General features: G+C 35.1%; 1 protein-coding gene across 11 annotated transcripts in view; it reads left to right on the top strand.

Moving 5' to 3' along the window:
- The window catches only part of ACC (acetyl-CoA carboxylase), a 188,388-nt gene extending 177,460 nt beyond the window's left edge, over positions 1–10,928 (top strand). For all 11 annotated transcript variants that reach the window (XM_089647729.1, XM_089647726.1, XM_089647728.1 and 8 more), the window contains 5 exons: positions 3,256–3,347; positions 3,541–3,606; positions 4,116–4,286; positions 7,188–7,328; positions 7,694–10,928. In XM_089647729.1, coding sequence (XP_089503855.1) covers positions 3,256–3,347; positions 3,541–3,606; positions 4,116–4,286; positions 7,188–7,328; positions 7,694–7,822 — 599 coding nt within the window. In that variant the 3' untranslated portion in view covers positions 7,823–10,928. The remainder of the gene's footprint in view (positions 1–3,255; positions 3,348–3,540; positions 3,607–4,115; positions 4,287–7,187; positions 7,329–7,693) is intronic.
- The last annotated feature ends 9,349 nt before the right edge of the window (positions 10,929–20,277 follow it).

Here is a 20,277-nt window from a genome sequence, read left to right as displayed (position 1 = left end):
ATGTCGTTGGGTCATTTTGATTGCAAATAACTTTCCCTGTCTTCCCGCTTTGTTTGATTCATAGATTATGAGACACCTGTATATTATATTCGCCATGTGTCCTTATTGCTTTATTTATTTATTTATTTACGCCCTAATGGGCTTTTACAAAAGTAGTTAACAAGTAATACAGTTGCGTCACATAGTTTACAATAAATTAATTTATTTATTTATTAACGCCCTGATGGGCTTTTACAAAAATAGGTAACAAGTAATACAGTTGTGTTAGGTACATAGTTTACAATAAATAATGATTTATGATTATTTAAAGGTAAATGAAAATTAATAGTGTGGATTACGGAAAGCTAAACATGTATTAAGGAACATATAAATATAAAAACAAAAGTGTATTCACTATGGAGTTGCGAATTCATACATCTCAGTAAAATGATTAAAAAGATTTCGTTTTATAACTAATACGGAATCTTTAAACATGTCTACAATATTCCCAAATTTATTGCCAAAATGATGTAGTCTATTTATAGGTGTATGAGCTTCATAGTTGGTTTTAAAATTGTCACAGAAATATGTAGCACTTTGCCTCGTATTTCTAGTCGGTACGTAAAATTTTATTTTGGCGAGAATTTCAGGGTTGTCAATGGAATTTTTAATAATTTTATTTAAAAGTACAAGGTCAGAGATGATCCGCCTATCTGATAGCGTTATTAAGTTAAGTTGTTTCATCAAAAGAACATAGTTAATATTTTGAATTGGAATATTCAGTTTAAAGTTAATAAATCTTAGAAATTTGTGCTGTACCCTTTCAATATTGTCAGAATGCGTTTTATACAATGGGGAACACGAATTATACTCTACCTGGCTTATATATCCACACAATGCTAGTATTTAGTCGTAACTAACTTCTCCGAAAGTCGTACAATTTATCACTTTGTTATTATTGTCTGCATCCTATTTACGTTTGGCAGTAAAACCATCATAAACCGAAACGAGTGTCACATTATAGGTACCTAAAATGAACCTTTTTTCAGCAGTCATAAAATGTACAACTTTGTTGAAGCAGATTACGCGCGTGACGCAGATGCATCTCGAGATTTCGTGTTTGCTCTACATAATAGAAAAAATACGAAAGTATTGATGTTGTTGAAGCCGAAAACAATAAAATATTTTTTATTCATTTTACCTATGATATTTAAAAACACAATACTAATAACTATGTGTTCAATACTATAAAAAAATCTTCATTTAATAATTTACCAAATTTCTGGTCCCTTGGAAAACTTTTTAAGAGAGTTTCAATGTACTCGACTAAATACTAGCACCATGTAAACAAGATATTACAGTAGAACCTCGTTAATTCGAAATCCACGGAACATCAAAAATCAAATTTCGAATTAATGAATTCCCACGTAAAAAGACTGAAAATCTGGTTCCTCGGCCGCCCATTCAAATTCGGGTAGTATCTTTGGAGTAAATTCGTAATAATACGAATTATTCCCGTGTAAATCGAATTTTCGCAGTCGATTACCGCCGCGATTGGCCCTTCAAGTTCAGTTATACAAAGTAAATTTGTAAAATATTTTACATTTCCGCGTAAATCAAATTTTCGCAGCCGATTACCATCGCGGCCGGCACTTTAAATACGGGTATTCAACGTAGATTTGTAAAAATTCAATATATATATATGTATATATATATATATATATTTCCGCGTAAATCAAGATATAAACGTCCGATTTCCATCGCAGTCGGCCTTTTAATCTTATATATTCTAAGTAAATTCTTAAAAATACTATTTATTTCCCCGTAAATTTAAATTTCGAAGCCGATTTTCATCTTTGCCGGCCCTTCAAGCTCAGTTATTGGAAGTAAATTCATAAAAATACGATATATTTCTGCGTAAATCGAAAATTCTCACCCGATTTCCTTTGTGGCTGATTCTTTAAACACAGATATTCGAAGTAAATTTGTAAAAATATAATATATATCTGCGTAAATTGAATTTTCTCCGACGATTTTCATAGCGGCAGGCCTTTCAAATTTAGACATTCTAAGTAAATTCCGTCGCAGTCGGCCTTTTAAACTCATATATTCGAAGTAAATTGGTAAAAATGCAATTTATTTCCACATAAATTGAAATTTCACGGCCGATTTACGTCGCGGCCGGCCCTTCAAGTTCAGTTATTCGAAGTAAATACTATATAAGCCTAAATCGATAGTTCGCCGTCGATTTCCATCGCGACCCACCCTTTAATTTCAGATATTTGGTGTAAATTAGTAAAATTACAACATATTTCTGCGTAAAACGAATTTTCTCGGTCCTTCAAACTCGGATATTCAAACTAAATGCGAAAAAATATGACTTTCCAGTGTAAATCGATTCAGATTTACAAAATAATAATACTAATTAGGACGATATATAACCTTGTAAAAATACATTTTTCGGCAATTTACCGCCACGGCTGTCTTTCAGATTTACGAAATTTTATGATTTATTTTCACATAAGTTGAATTACACGAATAAATTTTCGTGCGCGGACAAAAATAAATTTCGAATTACGAATTAACAAATTTGAAATAAAAGAAATTTGAATGAAAAGATTTTCCCGGGATATTTTTTGGGTCAATATTTCGAATTACGCATTTTTTCAAATTATCGGGGTTCAAATTAACTGGGTTCAAATTAACTGGGTTCTACTGTACTGTGTAGTAAATTACATTAAGGCGATGCCATACGTAGTAATGCAAAATCATGTGTTTTTGGTTTGAATATTTGGTCGCCTAGAAATGTTTCAGATGCTTTAATTAAATACTGCAAGTAGAATACATCTTGGCCTTTGAAATAATTGAGTCTTTTTATAAGCCCAGAAAAAAATAATGTATAAGGCCTATGAAAACTGCTTTGAAGTTCAAAATCTCCTACTTACGAACCCATTTTCGGTTATGATTTTATTGTATAATGTGGCAAATTAAGTTATTTATAAAATGATCGAAAAAAAATTTAATATTTATGCCAAATAAAATAAAAGGCACTTTTTAGCCATGTTTTTTTCTTTCATAAATCAAAACAGGTGGATTGTGTTAAGCGGGAATTTAAACCTTATCGCCATTTACGTAAGGGTTGTTATTGATAGCGGCTCAATTTAAAATATTACACGACGTAGTGCATCGCCTTAATTTTGAACCTAATACAGTTTGCAACAACTGTTTGAGTTATAACAGCACATACCTTTTCTAACAGAAATATTGTTATTACAGATCCAAAGAAGACAGCAACGAAGGCAGAAGTGGCTTCCAAGGAAAAGGAAATCAAAGAGAGAGAAAAGCATGTTATGCCTATTTACCACCAGGTAATTTTGCTACCTTTTTGTTTTAGTAAATAGCGTGTTATTAAAATTTGTCAAAGCAATTAGGTAGTACTTATTACCTACTCGAGTACTGCCGTTTTTGCCTTATGATAATATGCCAAGAATTGTGGTTATGGTTTTATTCTTTATTTGGAGGATTACCTTCTTATAGCCGATTTATGTTTTGTGATTCCAGGCAGCCGTACAGTTTGCAGAATTACATGACACGCCCGAGAGAATGTTGGAGATGGGCGCTATTTCCGTAAGTACATTATATTATATTTCAATCTATCCAAACAAATTTATATAAAACATGTAATGTCCATTTTTTAAAACTTTCACTCAAATACAATGATAAGTTCTTTAAGGTGTAAATGTATTTCTATGTTTGATTGTCTATGACTTCAACAGCAATACTGTAGTTGTAATGTCAATTTCTACACTATGTTTGACAGCATTACTGGAGCTCTAATGACAATATATCTACACCATCTTGTCTGACAGCAATACTGGAGTTCTAATATCAATTTCTACACTACGTTTGCCAACAATACTGGAGCACTAATAGCAATATCTACACCATCTCTTTGTCTGACAGCATTACTGGAGTTCTAATGACACAATATCTAAACCATCTCTATGTCTAGCAATAATAAAGCTCTAAAGTCAATATCTATACCATCTCTATGTCTGACAGTAGTTTTGAAGCTTTATTTACAATTGTATCTTGTTTGATGAATTGATTGAATGATTGTGTTGTGTATTGTTTAGGAAATAATCCCATGGAGGCGGTCTCGCCATATCCTGTTCTGGCGCCTGAAGCGATTGCTGATGGAGCACCGCGCCTCCAACAAGCTGCTGGCCGCGTGCCCCGACCTCGGTGAGGGACAGCCGCGCGCCATGATGCGCCGCTGGTTCGTGGAGGACCGAGGGGCCGCTGAGGTATGAGCCTTGAAGCCATTTCCTCTCAACTCAAACTAACACAAACCAAAATATATTTTTTTAATAAAATTGTTTTATTATTATTGTTTTGTTTCCCGACTATGCGCCGGTGCCGAAGGGATTAATGAAATTGTTTTGGTCAATTACTTCAATCATCTAATGAAGATACGATAGGATAGATATATAGATGTACATAAATATCTATTATTGAAAAATACATCGGCACTTTTACCACTATTCCATTGGGGTCGATCATTTCGGACCTTAAAACGACCAGCTATATGACGACAACGAAGTTCGGGCTAATCCCAGTCCTCATAAATATAATAACAAATATCGGTTACGAATCTCTTCCAAAACACACACGATTTATTCATTATGTTACCGGATCAAATTTGAAATAAATTACCTACACTCGGCTAATATTTTCGTAAACCAGATTATGAAAATGGTTGAAACAATTTTGAAATGACTCAATGTTGACTTTGAAAGGGCAATATGTTGCTCATACATAAAATCGGGGTTTACACAACGTATAAATAGTCAGGTTTACGATTTACGATGGGTTGTTTTCTTAGTTCGATGATAATGTGGTAAGATGAGGCGTATGTTATTTTTTTCTTTCGCTTTGATTGTGTACTTTGATGATAACAATGTTGTGCCAGATAGGATGAGTCACAAAAGTACTGTTAATGTAGGCAGGAGTTCCCGATACATCGAGACGAAAGATGTTTTTCACCATTCATCAGGTAGAACAACCATATACTATTATCGTCAGTAGTTGCAGTTTTTGGACGTCCCGAACGTTCATCGTCTCTCAAGCTCTTACGGCCACATTTACATTTAGCTGCCCAAAATTTCACTGTGGTAAATGATATACACTGAGTCCAACTCATCTTTGATTTGCGTAGGCGTATCGCCTTTCAAAAACAAAAATTCATTAACGGCTCGATACTCAATTTTGCCATTTTCACAAAGACACACATCGACTCACTCAAACGACTGTCACCTATAAACTGCGCGTCGAAAATGGCCGAAACTTTGGTGAGTAACTGTCAAAAGGTGCACAGCTATATTCACTAGCTTTTATTGACGAGTACCGCCATCTTTGCGACCACCCTCTACAAGTGACTTTGTACACTATGTAGAGGCTCAGGGTATCGATTCTCCAATCGGCGTAAAGTACATACACTGGTCAACATTCTTACTCTGGAGTCTCATAGAAGGATGAGTCGAAAAACTCGTTGTTTGACTATTATAATTTTTGACGTTTGGCTTGCGTACGTATGTACCTTATATGTAGCATGGACGGCGATTGCGAGCGGCCTGGATTGGAAAATTGATACCCTGCTGCCGCTGTGGATCTGGTTCGATATGCTCGAGAGACTCATCTGAAGTAGCCGAGTCTGGTCCGGTGACCCATGTCTTGTGTTTTCATAAAATAGCATTTCACCGCTTGCCAGACTCGACGAATATCAATTGTACAAGAAGTTTTATTACCGTGTGAAAGACACAAAGTAACTGAAAAATAAAATCTTACCTATATTTAAACTGGATGATTTGAGATTTTCACGGCCAAAAGTATTATAGTGATTTGTTTTTGGGGTATTATGCCGTGTTGCACTACCTCCTTCTTTAGCCAACGTTTCGGACAGCTTTGCAGTGTTCATCGTTCCGGATAGCATGTTTCATAATGCTATCCGGAATGTTGGCTAAAGAAGGAGGTAGCGCAACACGGCATAATACCCCAAAAACAAATCACTATAATGGATGATTTCACTTCTACGATTACAATTATCCAATGGATATGAAAAATTTGTATCTATTGAGCGCCGGCATATCCAATTGGTATTCTGAAAATAATATACAGAGTGTCCGTAAAAGAATGTCCCAGTTTGAATGGTATATTATAACAGTTTAATTTAGACTATTAACAACAAATCATACATCAAATTGAAATTAACCTAACCTAGTTTTTCTTGCAAATGTTTTATATATTATGCACCTTCAGATATACGGCACATAACCAACCTAAAGTCCAATTCTCCCACACTTTGGTTAACAAGTCTGGAGTAATGGAAGCAATAGCCTCTTCAATTCTGTGTCTCAAGTCTGGCAAATCATTAGGTAGCGGTGGAACATAGACACAATCTTTTATAAAGCCCCAAAGGAAAACAGTTGCATGGCGTTATGTCAGATGAACGTGTAAGTCAGCGAAAAAGAGATCTGTCGTCTCGACCATTACAACTAATCCAACGGTCAGTGACTTTGACGTTCGACCACTCTTGTACAAAGAGATTCCAATGGGGAGGGGCTCCAATGTGTTGCCAGATAAAGTTTACAGGTTCACCATCTACTAATTGGGGAAAGAGTCATTCTTTCGACACATCCAGATAAACCACCCCTGTTACCGGTAGCTTCAGCAAAAAAAAAAATGGTTCGTACACTTGACGTCGGGACACAGCGCAGACAATGTCTAATTTTGGGGAATCTCTTTGGTGTTCTACAACTTCATGAGGATGTTCTGACCCCCAGATACGAACATTATGGGTATTTACCTTCTCACTTAGATGAAAAGTTGACTTAACACTGAGAACCACACGATCAAGAAAGTCATCTTCCCGCTCTAACACTTGACTTTCAAACACTTATAATATACCATTGAAACTGGGACATTCTTTTATGGACACCCTGTATTGTGTGGGATTTTTACCCCCTGCACACTACAGAGGTATTAGGCTGCGGGAGCTCGGCATTTCAAACCCCACCCAACTGAAAGAATCCTGAAAATCTTCATATATGTAAAAAATTTTAATCATTTTAAGCCAAAGCCTAATCATACGGAAGTGTTGTAACAATAATTATATAGAGTAATGTGTGATAATTTGATGTGTTATTCAGGGTTACCAATGGGAGACGTCCAACCAGTTTGTGTGCGAGTGGCTTGAACGCCAGCTGGAAGACCCCAAGTCTGTCATCAATGATAACATCCGCTCCGTCACCAAGGACGCTCAGATGAACCGAATCAAGGATAGCCTGGATGTGAGTTACATATATATTTTTGTTTTTAATTCAAATATATATTTTAAGACATTTTGAGCAGATACTAACTGGGAAGATTACGATATTATCGTGATTAATTCTTGGATTATTATGCCGTGTTGCGCCTCCTCCTTCTATAGCCAAAGTTTCAGACCGCATTACAGTGCCCATTGTCAGGGCAGATGTGATGCTGTAACGCTATCCGAAACATTGTCTATAAAAGGAAGAAGTGCAACACGGCATAATAACCAAAAAATTAATCATGATAATACTTTTGGCCGTGAAAATCTGAAGTCATAGCAGATGAAGATATTTACGCATATACAATTAAGAATGTGAATAATTAATTAATAAAATATTTGCAGATTTGTCCCGAGGTGACGATGGACTGTGCCTCGGAGCTGTGCCGCCGCCTCTCTCCCTCACAGCGTGCCGAAATCATCCGCACGCTGACCCACGTAGACCTGGAGGACGACAAGCAGCTCCCGCAATAGGATACAAGCTGTTAACACCGCAACACACCATGCGTCTTCTTCTGCCTTTAGTAGCTAATCTCTCCATAGTACCTAAATAATATCCTTTAACCTAACTTAATACTGTGCCCACGCTGTCCAACGCGCTATTGCACAATGCATCGTCTGCCTGTAGTAGGTAATCTATCCATATTGCCCGCCTAATATCCTTTAACCCAACCTAATTGATACCATTCTATATTCAATCTTTTCATCTTTTCGTTGTGCCTGCTCCACACTCTCGGTTAAACTACTCGGACATAAGAGAGTTTAACATTCACCTAAATTCGCCTAATTTGCGTCTTCTCCCCCGTGCTGATTCGTTTATTGTGTCAGTGTCAAAGAACCATCACCGTGAAGGTGGTCACAGGTAACGGACAAACAAGGCCCAAACGACAGTACAATAAAAAAGTATTGACAGCAGTACCGGGGTTTACCTTCACTTTGGCCTGCGGGCTACACTTATGTGCTAAAGCCCTCTGTAAGTTGGGTCTCTGTAAGACGTGGCCTATTTTAAACCTGGGCCTACAACTTAACTTATCGTTACATCTATCATTTATTGGCAGTTTAGAAATCAATAATAATAGAGTTACTTTAATTCAATATAAAGGTAGGCTTGCCATAATTATCTGGTCCCCGAACCTTGGAAATCTGTTTCAGGAAAAGCTCTTGATTTTAAAGAAGCTTTCCTCTATGAAGGTCACCCACAAGGTGAGCTTGTAGAGATTTGTCTTTTTGTAAAGACAATGGCTGTTCAATTGGTGTAAATGTAATAATAATAATAATAATAAAGTTTGGATCATCATATTCGCAAAGTAACTTGTGATAAAATACTCTAAAAGAATAACATGAAATCAGATATGTAGCAAGCTTGTAACTCCAGTTAAACAGATAACAACTTCAATCTGCACGCCACGGCCTATATCTAACGCTTTCTGCTATACTAGTAAATGATGTAAACATCATAAAGATGATGCATGAAAATGGCAATATTTTCACATTCCCATAGTTGAATTTTGTATAAAAGGTACCTATTATTTAATTTAGTGTAAATCTCTGAAAGAAAATCATGCGACCAATTTATCCTCTTAGTATGTATTTTGATAGAATTTTTGACAAAATTATGGTTTTGTATTTTGGAATTTACTTAATTTGATTGCAATAATAAGTGTTTTCAATTTGTAAGAAACTGTATAAATTATTACATCATATTATTATTTTAAGACAGAAGTAGGAGAATAGGATTACATATTATAGAACATTAGATATCTCTAGTGAATGCACCATATGCGTTTTCTAAAGGAATCTTTTATACATGTTTTCTAAAATAAAAGCATTAAAATGAGTTTCATTAAATTATTTATGTATTGCCACTTGTGTCGTTATTTAAGTCTTACTCACTTTTAAATCTTTATTACTATGAACATTATTGTATCCAAAATAGTTTATTTTATAAAAAATTATAAGAAAGTTATATTCAGAATTTACTACAAAATATTAGAGGCTTAGTAACTAAACAATATTTTTAATGTGTATAAAATTTGCAATAATTTTTTTTTCTATTTTTTAAAGAATTCATTAAATTAGTTAGAGGTAATGCAGGTGACTTTACACGCTGATTTCTGGTCTTAAATAACATCAGCAAGAGCATCTTAGCGACTAGTAACTGAAGAGACGGGTAAATAGACAAATACGGCAGTGTCCACTAACTATTACATATTATTATTTCATCTGAACAAATATTATTCTCTTATTTATGAATTATTGAAGCTTATTGTTTTAAACAGCTCTAATAATATAATTTTTTAATCATTTTTGTAAGTTATTTTATTATTTGAATTGTATGTATAACCTAAAAAACATATTTTATCGTAGCTCCACGTAAATACTAAGATCAAAGGACCATTGTGATAATATGTCCCAAGTCTCACCTGACCACTGAGACAGTAGTCAAGTCCAGGTTTTCTCAGCTGTCTAGACTCTCTGTACTCAGATGTGATTCACCAGTGGATGTCGTATATGTGATGGATGAAGTTTCACTAAAACGCACACTGTGTGTCATCATGTCACGTCATGACTAGATTCTGTTGGAACGGCCAGCATTGTAAAGGTTAATAAACCTCGACCAGGGTCCGGTTGTGTTTGTTTGTGTACCCCTCGTATATAAATATATGATTTAATTTAAATATGGAACAAAACAAATAATGTGTAGCTCACCAATGACGGGTAAAATAATATGTGTAATTAATTTGGAATGTGTTGAAGAAGAAAACAAATAGATGTGATATTACGCTGGAAAACAATGAAAAGAGGTGGTCTTATTTTTATGGTGCAGTCTTGTATATACGCCTTCCTTTCTAGTTGAGAGATTTTTATGTCTTTGTATAATACAATACAATAGTTTAAAGGTTGTATGGATAATACAAGATATTGGTGGCTAAGTTTCTGTGAGATCTTCATGTTTATGTATGTTCAGATTTAATATTCTCTAAATGCTTCAATTAAATTAAATAAATTGTTTGCTTCGACCGTGGCATTTGGAATCTTTAATGCATTTAGAGAAAATTTTCTCTGCATTCATTTCGTATCTGTAATGAATCTATTTTTGATGTTCCCTTTTAATTAGAATAAGAATATTAAAAAAACAAAAATAACACGAAAGCTGTTAACTTCTGAACAACGTATAAATACATAAAATAACTTTAAGTCTAATTTGAAAATACATTGAAATATACCTAATTATGATTATTATTATTATTGATGAAATTTAATTTCTTATACAAAGAGATGAATCATGACATTTGGTCACAAAAAATGTAAGTATTTAAAGTAAAGTTTAAATCCGTGAAAGTTGTTAAAACCGAATGTAATTCTATTACATATCTATTCTGTAAACACACAATTGCATGAATGTTAATCCAATGAATTGAAGATATTTTTAAGACTTGTTACTATTTTTATAATTCTTAGCTATTTTACCACGTAATTTTGAGCGGACACTATTCATTTGTAACGATTAATATTATTGTTTCTTATTTTATAACGGGCAGCTGTTTTTATTATTTTGTATAAAATTAATTTAAATACATTGTATCAATTTCCATAAATTATTTGTTACTCAAGAAAAGTGTTTTATTTCACTGACCAAAATGATTAAATACTTGTTTACACAGTATTTAAATTAAAAGAATTATGTAAAGTTATAATGATGGATGTAAACACTCACCAAATCACAATAATTATCTCAAATCTGTTATCTGCAGAAAATTCCGTTTTCTTTTTGAACCAAGAAATCATTAGAAGCATATCACGTCACCCCGGGAATAATATAATTGGTACGTTCACAAAACTTTGGTTATAATATCTCCTACTAATAACGCTGCATATATACATTTGCAGGCCGAACCACGAATCATGGGAAAGAAATGAATCAACCGCAAGTGGCGGTTCGCCAAATTTACATTTTTTAGAATGTGCGATATGAATATTGGGCAGCATTGGCGGATGTCGGAGGAAGTGATTCCAATTTGGCAACATTTTTTTGTAACTGACCACATCAGTACAGCCACGGCAAGGAAATAAAATGGAATCAAATTATAGCAGGTCATGAAAAGATAATTCCTCACAAAAACGATCTGCAGTGAGGCAACAGGTCTGGTATCAAAATATCTACTTTTTTTGTGGGGGTGAATTTTGATACAATTTAATTTAGTCTGGAAAATTCTGCAAGGTGTAGGGTATTGACTTTGAAGATGTTGCAGGTCTCCACGAATCATTAATTTTAATAATTGATTAGCTGTACCCCGCCACACGTTGCTGTGGCTCAGTCTGTCTGTAAAGATAGAAAAACAATAACGCGTGTTGCTTTTACGTTCAAAAGATGGCGCTGTTTCTTCCAAAAAAAGCATATTTTTACCTGTCTCAGGTGACATCTATATAATATAGGAACACTCGCGTATTCGAATGCAACGTTGTGTCAAAATTTCAAAGCAATCAGTAAAAACTTTCGGAGATTTAAGATTTTGAACAGCGAACATTTACAAGAGGCTGGCAAAAGGAGATTTCACGTTGTAGCAGTTTTTACTCCTGGGCGGCGAGTTCTGACCCGATTAGAAATTATCACTTGGTTAATTTTCTCCTGTTGGCACTCCTGTTTCGAGATCACGGTGCAGAGCGTACTTCGACTGGTTTAGTTGGTGGCTGGACTCGGGAGATTGTGGTGTGTTTCGTGCGACGCTGAACATGAGGGTCTATATTGCAATTCACGAAAGGTCTTTTTCTTTTAACTTTTATTTTAAATATTTAACTTAACATTCCGATAGGGATTACTGTTTTAACTTCTTGCATAGATAATAAATACTATGCTGGCGCCCACTCAGACATTTCTTTGCAAGATACTTAGAGTTTTTAAATAATAATGTTACCGGCTCATTAGTCATATTTTATCAAGATGGCGTTTATCATACGTGCATTCTTGACACGCCCGGAGATAGAATCTATTAGAGTCTCATGTTCGTTTTATTGATCAAATAGTTAACAATTGTTATTTCAATAAATTAGCTTCTTGTAATAATTAAAACCTTCTTTTATTTAAAACTTCCTTCTCAGATTTCATTGCTACCTACATACATTATTGTCAGTGCGCGTGGTTGGTCACAATCTTAGGATCCATCATTAATTATTTATAATAATCTCATCATCACCCATCAATTAGCAAGCAGTGTTACAACGTTAATTGATATGAAAGCTCCTAAAAATGTTCCACTAAAAGAAAACTTCCTTGTGATGAATCTCGCGGGAAAAATGAAGTGAACATTTTCGGATGCACGCATTTCGTCCAATTTGCGAGCAGCTTTTAAGTGAGCTATTTAATTCACTTAAAAGCTGAAAAGATGGCTTATGACAGTATTAATGATATGTTTTCATTCCTCTTAAGGCTTGAGGAAAGAGGTGAGAAGAAATATGGAACAGAGCCAAAGATTTACAAGACCGGAAGACCTCGCAAAGGGCTGCAAGATGAATGTGTGCTTTCCAAATGTCAAATAAAATCCAAAAAAGATTCAGTTAGGGGTTTTGATCAGAGCTAAACAAGTTGGAAGAGGTGGGGTGCCTGCACGGCAGTGCAAAGCATTCATTCTTCACGTCACGACGAATCAAAAATTATATACGCTCTGGCATAAGCGTGATAAATAAAATATTAATATATAATAATATAATTTTAAATAACTTTATATTCTTAATATAAAGGCCGATTTGACGAAATATTGAGTTACGATGATGTGATTGATGATTTCGCAAATAATTAATGTTTTGGAAAGTAATTAAATTTATTTTTCGCAAACCCTTTCTCAAAAGTTTATGCCATTTTGGAAAAGTAATATTAAGTTTTGGAGTGCCTACTTAAAACTCTAAATAACATTTAATAAGACATTGTTGCAGATGGTTTGTATTTACAAACCATCATTTACAAAACTTATAATTTTTTGTAAGTTAACATACAGGGTTCACTAGAACAACTAGAACAGTGGTTCTTAACCTTGGAGGTACTGACCCCCAGTTTCATATGCGAATATATCATATTATATTATAATATATATTATAATATATTTTATATTCACCGAACTCTTCTTGATTGGAAAAATAAAATATGATTTAGGTATATATTTATACAGTGCACAAAATGAACAAAACCATTAAAACATGATTTTCACACAAAAACATAATACTGAATATTTACTGCAAATCAGTGTAACTTCTGCTGTTGCCTTTCAGAGACCAGGTCAGAAATGCGCGGCTTTACCTTGGCAAGTGCCACTCTCACGTCATTTTCGCAACAAAGTCTGTTTCTTTTCTTCGTTTTTATGTCCAGCATCCTCGATCGTGGCGAAGCAAATCTATTCCGGTTTTAACGTTCGTCCCATCCAATCACACTTTCTCTTTGCCACCGTTTCCCGCGTACTGTTTTTGTAAATAATTCTCACAAATAAAACAGAAATCATTGTGTAACTACTCGAGTTTTTAATCACCATCTCCCCATATCTACTGAACACAGATTTACGGATTGGAAAGTAAAAAACCGTAAATCACAGGGACCTTACAATCAACATGATGGTAAAAGAAAGAGGTCCCACATTGATAACAAGGCTTTCTACAAAACTAAATTATGTCTAAAAACGTGCGCAGATGTGATACAATGAGATTTTCGTGAGAAAGCCGAAAAAAGGTAATTAAAAAATAATGTTAGTGGCATTCTGGCAGTTGGGAGTCTTGTGCGGTATTAAAAAAACGTAAAACATAATCAGACAGTAAGACATCTGCAAAACCTATATTTTATGGTTTTGACTTTTATTGATTTTAAAATAATAATTATGCATAGCATAGCATTTATTCATTCTTTTAACCCCTCCAAAGACAAAATCCTAGGTAAAAAGTAGTATTAGTCACTGGAGTGCCTAGTAAATAAAAATAGATGTCCTGAGCGCAGTATAAAGAAGATGTATATGTATATAGTAACCTGCTCACCTTAAATGCAAGTAAAAACCAGTGGCAGCCGGTGGTCAAAGTATGTGGGGTTCACCAGAGTACATTCAAGCAATAAATTTAATGTTAGGTTAGGTACGTACCCACATAAAGAAGTTCTATTCTTCGCTCCTTTTGTTGAGCGAAAACCACTATAACCCTCTTGTTGAAATATGGCCACTGAATAAAATGTATGATTAAACCATTGCTCGAAATTTGCTAGTTTTCGTATCTTTTCCAAAAACACTCTCTTTCTACTGATAAAAATCAAATCCCCAGACCCTGCGAGACAATGCTTTACAACAACGAATCCGTCATCTCATAATGACATATTGTACCGAAGAAAGCGAAACATTGGGTGTAAAAGAGTAGAAGTTAAATTGACGACATACACATTCCCGTTTAACATGCTACTGAACAAACCGTTCCTTCCGATGTGGAAGTAAATGTACAAATGAATTGTATGAATCTACGCTTTGAACTGTTCACAGAATATGCAAACAGTGCAGTAAAATTCTGGATTGCAAATTGAAAACGAACCGTTACGAACATAGGCACAATCACTCTGCAAGTTACGCACGCTAGTAGGTACCTATTGTATAATATCATTTTTTTTTTTTTAACAATGTTTATTAAATAATTAATCAATTTACAGTGTACATTATACAGAGTATAATCAATAATGTTAACTAAAATAATTCATACACTGCTTTTGATTTTTTAATGTTCCTCTTCTATAGAAGCTGGTGCTTGTGTCTATAAGAGTGCTGAGCATCAAGATTAAGAATATTCAGTGTTAGTAATTATGAATATTAAAATTTATAATTAATTAAAAACATAATTTCATCACTTTGGTATTTTTACATTGAACTTCTCTTTGATTGCTTTTAGTAGGTATTTATCGTTTTCTATTGTTCTGATATTTTCGGATAGGCTGTTGAAGTATTATTTCCCTAGATAATGATTTTGAGCAAAAGTGGTGTTACATTTTTGTGTTGGAAATATATGTTTTTGACGAGTAGGTACGACTTTCAGTTAAAAAGCTGTGATTTTGTTTTTCTTTTATTATTTGAGTTACATATTATGTTTTTTTGGATAAGATCATTAAATTTTAATACTTTAAATTCTTCAAAAATTAGGTGTGTCGGATAATCTCTTGGTTTTTTCCACAGACATAGGAATTAATAGACGAGAAGATAATGGCGAGGGGTAAAATCAACTGTTGAAGAACGAAGGGGGTTAAGCTGACTGTGATTCGTCAATAAATCAATCTGACAGTAAATAGGCATCTCGCATTATAATATCACCATTTACATCTTAAAAGTAAAATCTGCTTTTAAATGAATAGACATTTTTACATGGGAGCGCAAATTACTCGCCACGTTATGAACAAATTTGCGAAGTCCAAATTCGGCAAAAAAATTCGGTTCTATTTTCAGAGTCGAATATTTCGTTTAAGTATTTAGTTAAGACACTTTATAATAAATGTTCATAATTTACTTCCCAGCAACCAACCAGCTTTGTGTTTCGCGTCCAGACGTTTCTCGATGCGATAGTAACAACTGATTCATATTATACGATGTGAATATGCTTAAAATAAAGTAAAATAATGCTTATATATGGAATGTAATACGACAATTGGGTTTATTCTCTTTTTCACATCTATTTTTACAAGTTTTCATAGTACAAGTCAACATTTTGCCGTGTTATTTCGTAAAATGAACCGATGATGCCTCGACCATAGTTCGCACAAGAATGATGACGTCACGTTTTCAAATTTCACTTGAGGCCATACGCGAGCACAGCCGGCTCCAATGGAACCGGTATGGGGAGTGGGGATAATACGCTTTTAATCACTTAGGGCAGGTCTACTAATATTCATATGTCTATGGTTTTTTCAATATTATTTTTATAATTAGATGTTGTACAATTTCAACAGGGAGTAGATTTTTTTTGTATGCAGCTCCCCAGCTGATTACAGCGTATTGGAGATTTGATTGTACAGCGTGGTAGACTGATGTTAGAATTTCCAATCATTGTGAGATGTTATTACCGAAAAGAGTTTCGTATTGTCATATATTTATGCAGGATATTTTGAAGGTTGTTCGATGCTCTTATTAACTGGCTGCTATAGAGTAAAACCAAATATTTAAACTGCTACATATTTTGTAGCAAGCTGGGGGGGGGGGGGGGAGTTGCCCTTACATTGCTAGTTATTGACAATACCTTTCCTAGGTCAATTAGCTACGAGCTAGCGCACAGACGTTTTTTGGATTTGCTCGGCTGCGTTGTTGAGATACAGACACGTGTGGCGCCTGTGAGGCGAAGTTTAGCATTAAAGGTAATTTTTTTGTACATATATGTTTGTGGTTTTTTTTTTGATTTTTTGCTAAAAATTAAAGTTTGAGTATAATTTTTATAGTTTTATGAAATGGCAACGTCTGAAGCGCAGCTACTTAAATGGCTGGAGGAAATATCGGTAGATGGAAGTGAAGAGGACGACGATTTAGGAGCGGATTTTGATTCAGATGACAGTGTGGATGACCCCAATTACGTCACTGAGTTAGACGATGACTTGCAGAATATTCATGTATCAAATCAAATTCATGTCGATGTACAATCCACACCGACTCATGTTCAGGAAGCTTTAGCCACGGCGCAAAATAGGGAGCAGCCGGCTTGTGAGAATCGGATAATTACGCCATCGGCATCGATTATGAGGGGAAAGAACAAATATATTTGGTCCTCAGAACCTTCTTCGTCACAACAAAAATCGAACAGAACTCCTTCGAGAAACATAGTCCATATTGTGCCAGGCCCAAAAGAAGGCGCCAAGGGCATTGTTGATCCCATGAAATGTTTTGAACTGTTTTTTACTTCGGAGTTGATGGACGAAGTACTTTTGCGGACTAATGAATATATTATACAAACAGCTACCAAGTATAAAATTCAGAATACTACTACATCACAGGTCAGAATAGAAGAGCTTCGTGCGCTTCTTGGCATATTTATCTTGAGCGGAGCGTTGAAAAATAATCACTTGACAACAAATGAGCTGTTTGATCCTACGATTTGTGGATCCCAAAATTTAGCTGCAATGAGCTGTGAACGGTTTGAGTTCCTTGTAAAGTGTCTGCGTTTCGATGATCGTAACACTCGAGACGACAGAAAAAAAACTGATAAGTTTGCGCCTATCCGAAATATTTGGGAAATTTTTATCAAGCAATGTAGAGATCTGTATAAACCAAGCTCATACGTGACAATAGATGAACAACTTTTGGCATTCAGGGGACGATGTCCATTCCGTATGTATATTCCTAATAAGCCGGCCAAATACGGAATAAAGATTGTTTTAGTGTGCGATGTTAGATCAAAATATATGTTTGATGCCTCACCGTATTTGGGAAAAAACCTCGGTACAGCTATAAACGAACCATTAGGCTCTTACTATTGTAAGCTGCTTACAAAGACTATACATGGCACAAATCGTAATTTAACTGCCGATAACTGGTTTACTTCTATACCGCTAGCTGAGCAATTGCTTCGACCACCATACAACCTTACTCTTATTGGAACAATTCGAAATAATAAGCAAGAAATTCCACCAGAGTTCAAACATAATTCATCACGCCCTGTTGGGACATCTCTTTTTGGATTCCACGAAAAGCTCACTCTTGTTAGCTACAAGCCAAAACCTCAAAAGACCGTTCTTTTGCTCTCTACGATGCACGACAAGCCTTCTGTTGACTCCGTTTCCGGTAAGCCGACAATAATTCATTCTTATAACGAAACAAAAGGTGCTGTGGATACTTTTGACCAGATGTGTGGTCACTCAAGCTGTAGCCGTAAAACTAGGCGTTGGCCACTTTGCATGTTCTATGGAATGTTGAATATGGCTCTACTCAATAGCTTTGTAATTTATGTATCCAATTGCGAAGCTTTGAAAATAAAGCCAATGTCAAGAAGAGAATTTCTCAAGATATTAAGCAAGAACCTATGCAGCGACTGGTGCGCCATCCGTTTGGAAGAAAGGCCACGTATGCAGAAAAGAGTCCGTTCTGCAATTCATGACGTGGTTGGTCATAATACTGACACTGATTCAGATGAACCATGCATAAAAAAGGGAAAAAGATCAATGTGTGACTTCTGCCCCCCGAAATTGAGGCGTATGAGTATTTATTTCTGCGCAAAATGCAAGTTAACATACTGCTTAGAACACCGGTCTCCAAACTGTTGCAAATGCGACAAAAAAAAGTAGGTGGAAAAAACCGAAACTTTATTTTGGTCTCAATGAATATTTTTAAGTTGTAAGCTGTGAAATATATTTTTATAGACTTAGTACATCTCAGGTCTATAAGACCCAGAAGTTTTTTTTTTATTTCCAATTGTGAATTTTTTTGATTTTTTTTTTTTTGTAAAAGATCTCTGTATACCACGAAACAAAATATATGATCTTAAAATAAGCTTTTAATATATTTAATGTATTTAAAAAATGAATTGTGTTATTTTTTTTTTGTTACCCAATATGTAATAAAAGTGTTTTTGTTTTTGTTTTAATATGTTGTATTTTTTTTAAGTAAAATATGGTTTTTTTTTATAAAAGTCGCCTCACAGGCGAAGTTTAGCATTAATGGGCTAAAAAATATGTTTAGTATTCTAGGGTTAAAAGAACATCTTTATTCAGTGCGTGTGACTTACTTTTAACATTGTATTTATTTGTGCGTAATTTAATTACTGTAACAATGTCTGGCTTCACTCACGAAGAATGGGCATACATTCATTATGTTTACGGGCTACATATAAATTACACATGGAAAGTGGACATTGTGAAAATTCGTTTGATTAGTCAAAAGCAATGACATTAGCAAGTGATTAATAGTTAAATAATTTTATCGTTAAAAGTGTTAACGCATTTAATTAATTTTAGTACAGTTCTCTTTTGAATTTTGTTTGAAACATATGAATTGTAGCATAATTGTAAACTTCAAACACTCGGCCTAATGTTATTGTTTACTGGCGGTTTCAATGGATACGGACCGATCACAACTTTGCCACCTCGTTCTCAGCAAGCTCACAGCAAAGTTATTGGGTAAGTTTGTCCTCACACTAAGGACTTTTAGTAGGTACGTCTCCTTTGTATGGAAAAAAAAAATTGGGAAAAAGTTATTATTTTTTTGACTCCTATCATCATGTAGAATCACCTCCCGAAGTTAGTGCACTTTACCCGCGGACATCCTGTTTATGTATACAACGCCTCATGCATACAAAAAAACTGCCACTACAGACCATAGCAATAACTATAATATCTGCATCAGACGCAAGTCCTTTACATTGACTGGTGCTGGATCTTCTAGTCGGTGAGCTGCTTTATGTTCAGGGCGTTTTCCGGTTGCTGTGATGTCGTGTATCCAAGGAAGCGCAAGGTCAGAAGTCAAAGGCGGTTGTAGTTTACATATTTCAATATTACTTTGCGAGTCCAGCCTTTCCAACCTGTATATTTTTATTTAGCATTATTGCGGCGAGACTCACGCAAATCTAACAATAATTTGCGCAATTATATATGAACAGAGAAATATTTCTAGCTTTACCGTGCTTTGCGGTGATTGGCTGACTGTCGCCGTTCAGTGTTTGGCCTGGCTTCGCCTGGGCAAAGGAGAGGGGATGCGACGTAAATACTGTGTCTGCGGCTTGCGTTGTGTCCAGTGATCTCCAGCCGGGGAGGGGATACCTGTAAATACTGTGTCCGGGCGCGCGTTGTGCTCAGTACTCGCCGGCTGGGGAGGGGATACGATGTAAATACTAGCTTTCTTATCCTCCCATGGTCAGAAAGCTGCTTTGCGGCCTTTGGTAGCATTGCGTAATGCGTTCGATACAATATCTATTCGTTTAACAAAAACATCACTGAATGGATAATGGAT

This window comes from Hesperophylax consimilis, chromosome 27 (assembly GCF_061612785.1).
Source record: "Hesperophylax consimilis isolate HC1 chromosome 27, BYU_Hcon_1.0, whole genome shotgun sequence".
NCBI classification, from domain to species: Eukaryota; Metazoa; Arthropoda; class Insecta; order Trichoptera; family Limnephilidae; genus Hesperophylax; species Hesperophylax consimilis.
Note: the sequence above shows the minus strand (reverse complement) of the source record. Positions and strands in the feature narration are given on the sequence as shown.